At 40.1% G+C, this 14,132-nt stretch overlaps 2 protein-coding genes across 2 annotated transcripts; both read right to left on the reverse strand.

The window, feature by feature from the left end:
- Positions 1 to 5,119: 5,119 nt before the first annotated feature.
- On the reverse strand, positions 5,120 to 7,688 carry LOC124595331. The gene is made up of 3 exons (XM_047134037.1): positions 7,149 to 7,688; positions 6,910 to 7,073; positions 5,120 to 5,621 (listed from the first exon to the last, which is right to left on the reverse strand). Exons 1-3 carry the CDS (start codon positions 7,618 to 7,620, stop codon positions 5,568 to 5,570), a joined length of 690 nt encoding a protein of 229 aa, XP_046989993.1. The 5' UTR covers positions 7,621 to 7,688; the 3' UTR covers positions 5,120 to 5,567.
- Positions 7,676 to 11,337, reverse strand: LOC124594088. Its single transcript, XM_047132438.1, has 3 exons — positions 11,324 to 11,337; positions 8,597 to 9,360; positions 7,676 to 8,507 (listed from the first exon to the last, which is right to left on the reverse strand). The coding sequence occupies exons 2-3, from the start codon at positions 9,061 to 9,063 to the stop codon at positions 7,676 to 7,678; spliced, it is 1,299 nt and encodes a 432-aa protein (XP_046988394.1). The 5' UTR covers positions 9,064 to 9,360; positions 11,324 to 11,337.
- Between the last annotated feature and the right edge of the window lie 2,795 nt (positions 11,338 to 14,132).

Genomic DNA, 14,132 nt, shown 5'->3' on the forward strand with positions numbered 1-14,132 from the left:
CCTCATCGTCGACGCTGGGAAAGCGACGGTCATCGAATGTCGCTAGAGACGAAAAAAGTGTCCAATCGGCTTGGGCAAACTTCCAGCGTCGCGAGCGCATATATGGCAGTTGAGGCTGCAGTCGAAGAACACATGGAAAGTGGTCACTCGAGTGTGTATCATCAAGGGCGAACCATTCGAAGTGCCGAGCTAGCGGAACAGTACCGACCGCAAGGTCCAAATGGGATAAATTTGCCGTGGAGGCAGACAAAAATGTGGGGACCCCAGTGTTGAGGCAGACTAGATCCGCTTGGTGGAAGACGTCTAGCAATAGTGAGCCACGTGGACAAGGATGTGGAGATCCCCAAAGCGGGTGGTGGGCATTGAAGTCCCCAACCAGCAAATAGGGGGGTGGAAGCTGATCAAGAAGATGAAGGAGATCAGCTCGTGCCATTGGTGTAGACGATGGAATGTATACCGTACAAAGAGAGAACGTGTATCCAGAAAGGGAAAGACGGACGGCGACAGCTTGGAAGGAAGTGTTTAAGGGGATTGGGTGATAATGGAGAGTATCATGGAGCAGAATCATGAGTCCTCCATGGGCTGGAGTGCCTTCAACAGAGGGGAGGTCATATCGGACGGACTGAAAATGAGGGAGAACAAAGCGGTCATGGGGACGCAGCTTTGTTTCCTGAAGACAGAAGATGACCGGCGAGTAGGATCGTAAGAGGATCGACAATTCCTCCCGATTGGCGCGAATGCCGCGGATATTCCAGTGGATAATGGACATAGGGTGAACAGAAAATGGAGGAACGTGTCCAAGGGTGCTGTCAACTCAACGACTGCTCAGAGCTTGCGACCGACAGCATGGAATGGCATTCAGTCGAAGGCAGAAGATCCTGATCCATAGGTTGGTCAGGAGCAGCTCCTGCCACCAATGATCGGCCAGTTGACCGGCCACCAGCAGTGCACCTCGGCGACACAGAAGATGGCCGAGGGCGATTTCCGCCAGGTGGTGCTGTAGATGGGACACGCCTTGGCGGAGAAGGAGAGGAACTGTGTTTCTTCGTAGCCTTCTTGGAGGTATGTTTAGATGAAGAAGGAACCGATGGTTGTGAAGTTGCAGTACGTAAAAACTCTTCACGAGAATGCTCTTTTTTCGAAGACTTGGCGTCTGACTTTTGGGCTCGAGATTTAGCAGAACCCGACGAAGGGTGAGCCATAGAGTGGGCAGGCGAAAGAGGTGAGGTTGAACGGGCGATCTTTGCGCTGGCCGATCTGACGACCGTGGTACTAAATGTGAGGTCGCAAGTCTGCGTGGCCGCCTCCTTTGTTGGCCGAGGAGAAGCAAGGACAGTGCTGTATTTTCCTTTCTGAGGCACGGTGGGCTGTCGACTGGCGAGTAACTTTCGAGCAGCAAAGGTCGACACCTTTTCCTTCACTCTTATTTCCTGGATCAGCTTTTCGTCCTTAAAAACGGGGCAATCTCGAGAGGAAGCAGCGTGGTCACCCATACAGTTGATGCAGCGAGGGGATGGAGGTGGACAAGCACCTTCATGGGCATCCTTGCCACACGTAACACATTTGGCCGGATTGGAACAGGACTGGCTGGTGTGATTGAACCGCTGACATCGATAGCAACGCGTAGGGTTTGGGACATAAGGGCGAACGGAAAGTATCTCATAGCCTGCTTTGATTTTTGATGGGAGTTGAACTTTGTCAAATGTCAAGAAGACAGAGTGGGTTGGAATGATGTTCGAGTCAACCCTTTTCATAACCCGATGAACAGCCGTGACGCCCTGGTCAGACAGATAGTGCTGAATTTCTTCGTCAGACAATCCATCGAGGGAGCGTGTATAAACGACTCCACGCGAGGAATTTAAGGTACGGTGCGGTTCCACCCGGACAGGGAAGGTGTGGAGCAGAGAAGTACGCAGCAATTTTTGAGCCTGGAGGGCACTGTGTGTTTCTAACAACAGGGTGCCATTCCGTAATCTGGAACAAGACTTTACAGGACCCGCAATTGCGTCGACACCTTTCTGAATAATGAAAGGGTTGACCGTGGAAAAGTCGTGACCTTCGTCAGACCGAGAAACAACAAGGAACTGTGGCAACGATGGAAGAACCGTCTGTGGCTGAGACTCAGTGAACTTACATTTGTGAGCAGACATAGTGGAAGGTGAGGAAACCATTGCGGAAGAATCCCCCATGTTTACCGGCGTCTCCGATGGCGCGCTCCTCCCTTGTGGGGGCCCTCACCGAGGGCACACCCGCCTTAGGTGATTGTTCACACCTCAGGTCACACCTCCCGACAAACGGACGGAGGGATCAATCGGCACTTTCGGAAGGTATCAGCTCGGGTAATCACCCCTCCCTGGGCCTGGCCGTTACCAGGGGGCACGTACGTGTCCTACCTGTCTACCCGGGGCGGGGAATTACGCGTTACCCCGTCACCGGCTACGCATGGAAGTGCGTGGGTCGGCCTTCAGACACGCACAGGGAGGAAAAAAGAGAAAGGGAAAGGAAAGAAAAGGGGGTCTCAAACGCCACAGCGGAGAAAAGGGCAAGGAGAAGAGGGAAGGAAAAGAGAAGGACAGAGGAAGGACGAGGACTTGCAAGTGTAAAAGCAAGGAATTTGGAACAGTTTCGAGCGTCTGTCTCCGGACGTAGGCACAAACCATACTCCCAGAGGGGGAGAAAGGGAAGGAAAGAGCCAGAGGTGAGGGGGGGGGGGGCGAAGATGGGGGACGGGGAGGGATGCGGAAAGGGAAGGGAAGGTATGCAGCCCGGAAAGGAAGGAGGGCCACATTAGCTCGGGGTCCCGTGCTCGCTACGCACATGTCCACAAAAGAGTTGTGGACCCCCTGGGGGGGGGAGAAAAAGACTTTGTATAATATGGTCCCCTGAGCGACACACACCTATTTAGGTTATGATAAATGTTTTACTAAGTTTTTTTGAAGTGAGATATCTCAACAACTTGAAGCACCCTGTTTGACAAGTGTGATGGAGGAGTTTCATTAGGAAGACAATGACCGAGACTTAATGTTGTAAGGCATATGTCTTAAAAGTGAAGCTGATATAATATTAGTTATGTTTAATGCATTTTCCTGGGCAAACTGGTATACCTGTCCTGTTGTAACTCATTCCAGTTTCTTTCCTGATACATACTGTTGTTTCCTGTGCACCTTAATGTCACAAGATAATGACTGAAGATTGTATATGTATATACATAAAGGAAATACAGTGCATCATTTACCTGAAAGCTGATATCTGGCAGTGGTGGATAAGCATGACCCCCTCCTCAGATATGGATCACACAAACAGCATGCAATCCGTAAATGTGTGGTGTGCTTGTGTGTGTGTGTGTGTGTGTGTGTGTGTGTGTGTCTCTCTCTCTCTCTCTCTCTCTCTCTCTCTCTCTCTCTCTCTCTCTGTGTGTGTGTGTGTGTGTGTGTGTGTGTAATTGCAAAATTAGAAAATCAAAGTTACTTAGACATTACATGGTTCAGTTTTTAGTCCTTAATAGGCATTCTTTATGAAAAGAGCAATTAAAACACAATTTTACTATGCTGAAGTCCTAAAGGACTATCTTGTGAACTAAATAGCCTGTCAGTTCATTAGTAATATGTTCCAGGGATTACTTTGCATTATAGATTGTAGTGATGTGCAACACATCACAAATTAATTTGGACATATGATTGCATTCTCAACATTTTTAATTTTGCATTTTTGTTGATGGTAATATCACTAAAGTTGAACATAACTCCACTAGTCAAATGGCAGTGAGAGATGTATGTATAAGCTTGCTGGCAATTTGAAGGCAGCACTGAGTGAAGTTTTAAGAGCACCAGACATCTAGGTCTAAGTGAGCTTGGTATGGGTTAGGACAGAAACACTACAGTACATTACATGAAATCCCAATTAGTTTAAATAACACAACAGTCTGTGTAGCAATACAGTATCATTTTTTAAAAATGCTGTAATGTGAATAACCCCAAATTGTGTTTTACTGTCAGTGTTGTTTTGTGGCAGTTGTGTACAAATTGTAATCATTATAGTCAATACCTTTCTTAAATTGGTTTCTTGAATTTAGTAAATGTGTGCCAGTGCTATATTTATATTCTTATTCTTTGTCATCGATGCATGGAGTTGGACATTAATACATATACAAAATTAAACAAATCATTACTCTCTCCTGTCCAGTTAATAGCTCTCTGTAGACTAGGCAGTGATTTGAAACACACAGTTAAATTACAAGAATCTGGCTTTCATCCACCTACTCATGCCAACCCTCATCTGCAGGTTGTTTACCACACAAGCATAGGTCTCTTTGGACCCTGATTCTGTCTTATTACTTTCTCACATATTTCACAATTTTTCCACACTCCTTTGCTTTTCCCCTTTGTCTTCACTTACCAGAAGCAGAACATTGCGTCACCAAAAGCTGGACATAAACATTCATGGCGAGTACACTTACCTAGTTCAGCTTTCTATCTGCTATTCAAATAAAAGTTTAAAGAGATTCATTGTCCTTTCATTTTCAGAATGTTAAAGTCACAAACTGTGATATGAAGACATGCAGTCTGACTAGTTGGCTTGGTATTTAATGAAAAAATTAAGTTTTTTACAACATTAATGCATTTTTTGTTTAGTTTAGGATGGTTGCCTGAAAGTGTGTTCTCCCAGCAAAAAAATAATTTACTTCCCTTTTAGTTAATTTGAGATGGAAAATTTTTGTTTAGACTCTACATGCCAGAGGAAGCTATCATCATAAGCAATTCCTTTATGCCAACCTTGGTGTAAATGGGGGCAGTCTGTTCATAATTCCTATTTAAATGTGATGCTTATATTAACATTGCAAAATATCTTCACTTAATCTTCTAAAATAAAGTTTTAATACCAATTAATAAAATAACAGTCCGTTCCTGCCAATATTAGTTTATTATTGCCAATATACATTAAAATGCAGGAAACATTTTTCATTATCAGCTGACAGAAATACTTCAGAAAGCAGACATAATATGACAAATTAAATAAGCTACATGTAACCTGAAGGAATAGATGTAAATAAAAAAAAGTCATATGCAGAATATAAAATGTAGTTTACATTTTAAGAAAAGATAATTCACATTTCCCAGAAACTTGTGCAACATACACAATAAGTATCCACATTGTTGGGATATCTCAATTTAAAGAAGAACTTCTATATTTCAATAGTAAGTTTGGTCTGAGCTTTAAGAAAAAACTTATTTCAATAATCGGGTTAGAAAATGGCTCTGAGCACTATGGGACTTAACATCTATGGTCATCAGTCCCCTAGAACTTAGAACTAATTAAACCTAAATAACCTAAGGACATCACACAACACCCAGTCATCACGAGGCAGAGAAAATCCCTGACCCCGCCGGGAATAATCGGGTCAGACCAGAGCTACAACAAAAAAACTTAATATATTTCAGCAGTCAGGCTAGGCCTGAGCTTTAAGAAAAAACTTAATTACTACAATCATTCCCTTAATAGTTCCATTACGTTGGATCTCAGATTAAGAAAATCCTACACACTATGCTGCAGTAAACAGTCACGCACCCTCAAAAGTCTGAAGCTGACTGGGATGATTGCGTAGCTGGTGATGGAAAGGTAGCCTGAAAAGAAATTAAAATCCACATTAACATTACTGAAAACCTTTATTTCTAAATTATGGATTACTAAGTTTGTTGCACTAATACTGGGTTAATGTTGGGGAAAAATGTTTGTGTAACATGGCTTTTCTTATCTATTTCTGTATCGAAATATTCAATGACGGAATGAAACTCCAAGTGGCTCCACATTTGTGTGTATTTACATCTTTATATTGTAATTAGCTACTTAAAGTCATAATATGTATATGCCACACCTTAAAAAACACTTAGATAACTGATAGTAAAAAATATAGGCCTAGTTAATTGTTACAATTTAGATGTCATGTAATGAGAATTTTACTGTACATGCAAGACATACTGGACCAAAGAAACGAAATGCCATGATGTTAATAACCTAACATCTAAACAAGATTAGCAAACAGTTTGAACGTGAGTATATTAATATGGGTGATAATACCAGATGTAGTTTTTCTGCCTAGATGGTGTTATAGTCAGGACTGAGATTTTAAGCTAATGGGGAACTTGAGGCAACTGCCAATCAGGAAGTTGTGTTAACACAAGATATGAGCACTTTTACTCATCAGCAATTATTCCATAATGTACTAATGCCACTGCTTTGGAACAAGACGTGTTGTGAACTATGTTTGAACATTCACATTTGCATGAGAAAGTCACAAGCCAATGGAAATATGCAATGCTGCTTGCACAGAAGGGAACATCATGTACACACATCAATTTTTTTTTCGAATGAAACAGAATGTGTAAACACTTTATGACTGATTTGCAGTGTATCATTCAGCTGGCTTGCTGTGTAATGGAATTATCCACACCAAGTTCAAGGTGTGGAGTGACTTCAGTTTTTTCAATAGCAATGTCTACAAATTATTCCATGTGACAGTCACATCAAATCATAATTAAGTATTTTCTTTTTCTTTAATTATACTAACATAGCTACCTTCAGATAAAATAAGAATTATTTTAAAAATGGTGCCAGAAACTTGCATGCCATAGCCTTTATCAATACTGGATGTGAGGTCAGTCTGGAGGCAGTTTTCAGTTGCAATTTCTTATTTCTTTTGTGGATTGTTTCGGTCTTTACACCACCATTAGCACACAGTATTAAATTTATGCAAGTTAGCCAATAGCACTGTATGTCCAGCAGTGCTCCCTCAAACTTAAAAATGTTAAATAAATAATAATTACTTTATTCCTTAATATGCCCTTTGGGGAAAGGAAAGTTGCTAGATAAATTTCAAAATGCCATACATGACTTTAGAAATGTAATACTTACCATTTCAGAAATTTCTACTGTCTTTACAAATTCCTTGCTTTGCTTAGAGTGTGGTCTTTGTCTTCCCCCCGGATGACATCTGCGACCTGCCAACTTGTTTTTTCTTCTGCTTATTGCAGTGGGCTGAACGGGAATATAGTTACCACGATTTTTTCTAGATTTTCCTGTAACAAAAATTAGAATTCATACAATATTGAATTACTTGCCATAACATTTATATAAAAGTATGTTTTACTTACCTTCACCAAAATTTGCCAAATAAGATGCACATGCAGATGGCGTTTTAAGCTTTCTCAATTTTTCGCACATGACTTCAAGGCCTTTCCTCATTTCCTCAGGGGATTTATTTGAAAAATCTATGAGACGAGCTTTTATCTCGTCGATTAAATTATTATTTCTATTGTCTGGAACTGTCTCCATGTGAAGTGTCTCTGGCATCTCTTCTTGGCTTTCACAGAGCAAACCTGTGTCCATTTGCTCCAAACGTTCCGAAGAACTTGAAGCCCCTGCATTCTGAGAGCAATACAGAGGCTCTAGCCACCCTTCAGGAGGCTCCTCATTTGTAGCAATAAAATAATACAGTCTGCGTATACTGTCACTATCAATCACCTCCCTGTAGTTTCCTGATGGTAAAACAGTACTGCCCCAGTCTATATGTTTGCAGATCTTCCCTGTATTGCCTTGGCAACAAGTGCAAACAAGAACAGCCATATTAACAATGTAATAATGATTCTCCCTTTCTTCACTGGGAACGAGCAGAACATCCTCATTGACTTGTCTGATTTTTTGCTAGAATCTCCTGTGAAGGAGCCTTTATAGGCCTACAGAAAAACTTAGGACTTGCTCCATTAGCAGCATCAAGAAGTCTCCTCTGAAAATACAAATTCACCTTTGTGAGAAAAAAGTCCACCATCTGAACCACATTGAAGGCACGCACCCTCTCAAAAATCCTGTCCTTTAAAATTCTCATGAAGGCCTCACTTATATTATTTGTGTTGTGCCCTTCTATAAGCATACCTCGCCGATGTGAAAGGGTCCACAGTTCTCTCCTATCCCAATACCCTTCCAAGTATTTCAATAAATTTTGATGATTTTCACCGATGTTCGCTCTTGTTACATTATAGTTTACCACTGCTTCATTTTTTGTTTGCGCAAACATTATTTTTTTGAAATTCTGGAAGAACTCACACTGTTTTTGCTGTGGTATAGCATTTTTTGCTTTGAGAAGCCAGCGCCACACTGCCTGCAGGACATGGAATATACACAACAAAGTTTTTGTGTTTGGGAAGCACCTTCTAATTGCATTTTGTTCTGACTGGCTGTCATCAGTCAGAAACACACTTGGGCCATTGATGTTTCCCCCAAAAATATTTTCCCCCACTATCTCTTTCAGCAACTCTAGTCCCATTTCTATAACTCCGCAGCTTTCTGAAGACATAATCAGAACTCCTAGTGGTAAACCTCCACACTCACTGTGAGTAAGTAAAACGAACACTCTGCTGCTATCATGATCCAGAGAACCAGTGGAATCCATAAATACAAGTTTGGAGGCAGCTTTTACATGAGTATGGACTTTTTGCATCAGTGGTGAGCAAATGCTGAAAAACAATTATACAAATATTAATAGTAGCTAAATGTATATGCATAAAGTTTTCATCAGACTACAAATTTGTAAATATACTCTTACCATACTATATAATCATCATCTTTCTGAATCATCTTGGCACACACAGCTCCAACTTCGCTGTTGTATTCCTCTAACCTCTGTTGTAACAGCTGCTTTCCTTCTTTGTTGAAGTCTGTTGGCCCATACTTTTTCTTAAAAACTTTGTTGAACAAATAGTGGCAAAAGTTGTAATCAGGACACCTGCTTCTGTCTGCAAGGACTAAAGGGTAATCTGAACAATTCAGCTGAATTTCAACCTTTATTGACTCAAGAGCAGTGGCTGGTGAATGACCTCTTTCAAACAGGGATATTAATTTTTCTTTGACATCACTTGATGGTTGCCTAAATCTTAAAGCAGCAGCACTCTCAACACTGTGGTTATGACCCAACACCAAGTTAACCTCACACGGCATTTCCTTGTAGAGCATTGCTTTCTCTACAGACTTACCTCTGTATCTATCATGCACAGCGTGAATTGTCACTGTCATTTTTGATGGACAGTTAGTGTTTTTTGTTGCCCTTTGCACTGAACCATGAACTTTTATACTGCGAGTATTGTGGTGACAGACCAGCCTTTGTTTGAAAACAACATACTTTCCTGATGCAGGTTCAGTGCACCTTATTGTATAAGTTGTTTTTGTTATGTTTTCAAACTGTGCCAACCACTGTCCAAACTCCTCCCTTGTTTTAACATCAACAAGGATGTTTAAAGATTTAATTTCTTGCACATTACAATCATTTCTGTGCAGCTCCAACACACGTGTTTTCCACTGCGGGAGAATTTCCTGTTAAGAGAGAAGAGCATGTATTACTATCCACTTCTGTACTTGGCTTCATTTAAATTATTTCAGAATTTTCCTCCCTACAGTAACATACATATGATATAAGAAGTGCAGCAGGTATGTAGACACATGGTAGACCAGACCACAATTTCATAAAAACCACCAATAAGTACACATTTTACCTTGGGTAGGGAGGGGTAAAAACAAAATAATATTTAAACTTTCGAAATTTTGGGTGAAAAGCTTTTGTACTCGTCAGAATATGGTTAAAAATGTTTCATATTCACACAAACATTTCACTGAAAAAAGAAAAAATACTTGGGGGGCACAAAAAAAGACCTAGTGACTAAATTGAAGAAAGTGCCTTCACAGGTGACAGAACAATAAAAGTATGAGGCAAGATAAAAAGAATTCATATAATGGTCTATTAGACATATCTATGTCAAACAAATTAATGTATTATAAGTTTTGAGGAAAAGGGTAGATTTTTATACAGAGGAAATATTAAGTATGTCCATTAATGTTACAAACAGTATTTAAACTAATAGTTTTGGCCTAAACAAATTTTCTAGACACTTCAGTCTGATAGTTCCAATTCCAAATCTTAAGGGAAAGACAAATGGACATGTTGGTGTGCTCCTATAGATTATTTAAAATTTCTGAAGTTTCTGGGTGATTAGAGCTGGGTGTTTGGTAAAATCTGAAAACCAATCCTTACTGGCAAAACTTCTTTTCTCTGGTAAATATGCTTTCTGTAGTACCTGAACAAACTCAGCAACAAACTGTTTTACCTTGAATGAAGTTACAGGAAGGCCCATGTAGCCAAGCAAGTATATTCATCTTTACTGAGAACAGATCTTTGTGTATTCAGAACTTTTTAGTATTACTCTCAGATACCAGTGGTATGTTTAAATTACAGTTGAGTAACAGCTTTTATTTACACCTGGCATTAATTTTAAACTACCACAGCATACTCTGTGTCTTTCTCTTAAAGGTTGCAGTTTAATGTAATTTCTAGGCATTCAACACTACTGACAGTCTAATGATTTCCAAATTGAAATACAGAGAGTAAACAAAAAAGTTACTAATTTTTTTAAAAAAAAGCAAACATTATTTGTAATTAATCTGAACTTAGGACGCAGTCAGCTGCTCAAGATATGATTGCCTTCTGTTTACTCCACTTTTCCTCCACCTTTCCAAACAATGGAAAAAACAACTCACAGTTTAGTATACAAATGTGTTTTATAATTCCAGTACACAATGTTAATAAGTTTTAGCTGATTCTGAAACTTCTTACACATATACATGTTTCACATATATGTGAAACATAAAGAAAAAATGGCCTACAAAAAAAGCCTTCTTTTAAAGGATCATTAAAAGTCTATGTGGGTAACAAGAAACATAAAAACCAAATTAGTACAGAAACATGTATTAAATGGTAATTTTCCAGTACCGAGAAATGAAAATCTGTCAAAATAGGTATACCGCTGTTTTATATTACAATTTGCGAGCGCAGTTATTAAATCTCCTGCTTACTATCACACCATTTAAATTACTGGAGTCCACAGCAAGATTTTTAAATGAGGATTTCTGATCAGGTAAACAAGTTGGCTGTACCTTCTCCTTATTTCCTTCCATAATTTACTCTAATAATAGCTATTTTTACCCGATCGTGCGTATTTTATTTTTACCCTACCAATACCCTTATCTTTCATGTTTTATTTGATCCCCGTAATTCTATAATCTTAAGTAGCCAACATTACCAAGTTGCCAATAACAACAGTCAAGTGATCAGTCTGGATTAATAGCTTCAAAAAGCAAGCAGAGAATACACCCACTTGAGAAATAGTATTAACTATTTCATTCTGCCTTTCGTTCGCCGACAGCATTATCATTGAAAGCAATGAATTTCAACGCTTAAAAAAAACATTAAGTGCAGAAAATTCATACTAAATATGGTACTTACAAATACTTCAGCCTTTCGCTCGTCTACAACACTATCTTCGAACGAAATCATTTCGAAAATACAGTACGGAGGACACGATGACGCAGGAAACGCATACACATACGAACACAATAGGGAGTAGTGACTAACACAAAATTTCGCGCGCGCGCGCCTGATGCACAGCACTTTTTCATTGGTAGTCGTCTGGTGGCTTCTTATTGGTCACTAGCTACAGTGCTCAGACAGTGTGGAGAGGAGATGGCTAGACCCCGGGTCAACTCAGTATTCGCCTTCTTATGTGTTGGATGCTGCTTCCTCAATTAACATGCATAATTTCATGATGAATTTCATCTTTCAGAAAATACTGGAGTTGTGACTATCCTCTCACAGCATCTCTTGCTCCCAGACATCCACAATTTAAATGGCTCCCCTAGTTGTTCTTCCACAACTACCTCCTTGCTAATTTGTATTACTGATAAGTTATTGAATTGTAGAGCAGGAAGAGGAGACTTGCCAGCATCCCTCTTTTCCAAAATATTTCCTCAAAGATCACACTAATTTACACACCTGATTGATATAATCAAGCCAAACCAAACTCTCATAAAGTATCCTAGGGGTGTTCAGCCTTGGTCTGCCTCTATTTCTACTGCTTTTGTTGTACATCATAAAGCATGTGAAGCTGAAGTTACCCAACTCTCTTATAATGGCTCACTGAGAACCGGCTGGCACAATGGTTGACCCATGGCAGCACATTGCAGCAGGAGTGGCAACACGGTGGTAGCTGACAGTGCCAGGATGCCGTTGGTGCACTGGTGGCAGCAGTAGACCAGCTCAATACCTGTAAAGTGACAACTAGTTTAAATTGGGGAATACAGCTTAGTCCCGTAAGTGTTACACAGACAATGAAATGCTATTACAGTCCCTTACTGAAACAATATTTGTAAGTCTGAGGAATTTTGTTTGCCAGGTGGATTACTACTGTCACAGGATTCTAATATAATTGACCTGTAGTGGTCTGCATTACGATTTTACAAAAGTAATTCCACTCAGTATTTACTCTATATGGACAATTATTCCATCTAAAAGGGGCATCACATTGGTAATCAATGGCAACATTAACACATGATGCCTTGGTAATCCCAAACAAACTGTGTTTCACCATATTCATGAGTCTTCCTTCTAAATAATAAATTTACTTTCCACCTTGCTTGGTTCTAGTAGCTGTATTATGCATAATTGTCCAGGAACATTAGGTTTTAGGAGTCCTACATACTTCCTCTATCAATAAAATTTTTAACTTTTTTCTGAACCACTGACAAAGTACTGAGCACATTTTACTATCATGCTTATTTCATAGCTGACCTACAGATTGTCCAGAGTAACTTGATTTTACTGGTGTTGCCAGAACTGGCAAAAATCAGCACTACTTGAAACATATTCATATATCTCTGAGTGCTTCCAACAGTAAGGTGCCCCTAGACACAGGGTATTACTGTACACATTGTTAAGAGTAATGGTGCCAGCACTGCAGGAAGCTGATGATGCTGCCTTCCCCTCATTGCTTCTCTTCCCTCAGCTTAGTGGGGGCAGAGCACACCTGCCATTCCTGACAACCACTGTGTGAATCATCAACATATCACGGCAAACAAGTTGTAGATTAATTTTCGTCTGAGAATCGCCTATTCTCTTTGTGAACCTCCAGTACCAAACACTGTTGTCTGCAGTAAAATTCAGTAATTCAGCATGGCAATGCTTACTGTTTTGTTTGTACAGCTTTATCTAATACAATGGACAATTTGTTTTCTTCCTAAAATGTTAACAAGCATAATTCTCATACAACAAAAGACAGCACAGAAATTAAAATATTATTTCAACTGAACTTTTACCTAGATGCCAAAATAATGCAAATTATGGAGGGAAATGAATTCTGTAAGCAGTCAGATTTGAATATATTCACCTGTAGTCATACCTGGACAACTAAAATGGGTTCCCCTTGAAACAAACTACCACAGGCTTAAAAAGCTGTAAAGGAATTTAAATGTGACTACAAATGAAGTTAACATAAAAATTTAAATCTTGACACATAGCACATATGTAAAACTAATGAAGAATTACTACTAACTTTAGCTATGGTTCATCAACTCTTAAGATTTTTAGACATCTCAGACAACATAAAGTACAGGTTGGAATACCAATAGTTATGAAAAGGATAGATTTCTACTCATCGTAAAGATGACATGTTCAGTTGCACAACAAAAAGACTGTTACACATTGAGGTTCGGGCAAAGCTTTCTTCAATAAAGAAAGGAAAACATATATTCACACAAGCAGGCAATCCTCACACACCCATGACCACTGTCTCCAGCCACTCTTGGCAGACTACAACTGTTGCATTGAACGAAAGAAGCAATCTGCAGTGTGGCCGGGATTGGGGAGGTATAATAGGTTATTGGTGAGGGGAGAGGAGAGTGCTGTCTGTCAGAGTCTGCAGAGACCAGAAGACAGCAGACACAGGTTTGGAAGTTCAGAAGGGGGGGGGGGGCAGAAAGGAAGATGAGCAGAGAGTGAAAAGATTGGTGGACATGTTGCCAGAGGGAAGTGCATAATGAGAGTGAGGCAACGTGAACTGGGAGCAGGTGACAGGGCAGACGGGGCACAAACTGTTGGGTGGAAAGTGTTGGCATGAACATGGACATGATCATGTTTGTATGGGCACATGACAGCAAGGTCTTTAGCACCCACATGAAAAACAGATTGAGATAAGTCTCAGTAAAACACACAAAATAGGAAAATAAAAAGTACATAAAACAGAGGCAACAGAAGTTGGAAA

The sequence above is a fragment of the Schistocerca americana genome, chromosome 2 (assembly GCF_021461395.2).
Source record: "Schistocerca americana isolate TAMUIC-IGC-003095 chromosome 2, iqSchAmer2.1, whole genome shotgun sequence".
In the NCBI taxonomy this organism is placed as follows: domain Eukaryota; kingdom Metazoa; phylum Arthropoda; class Insecta; order Orthoptera; family Acrididae; genus Schistocerca; species Schistocerca americana.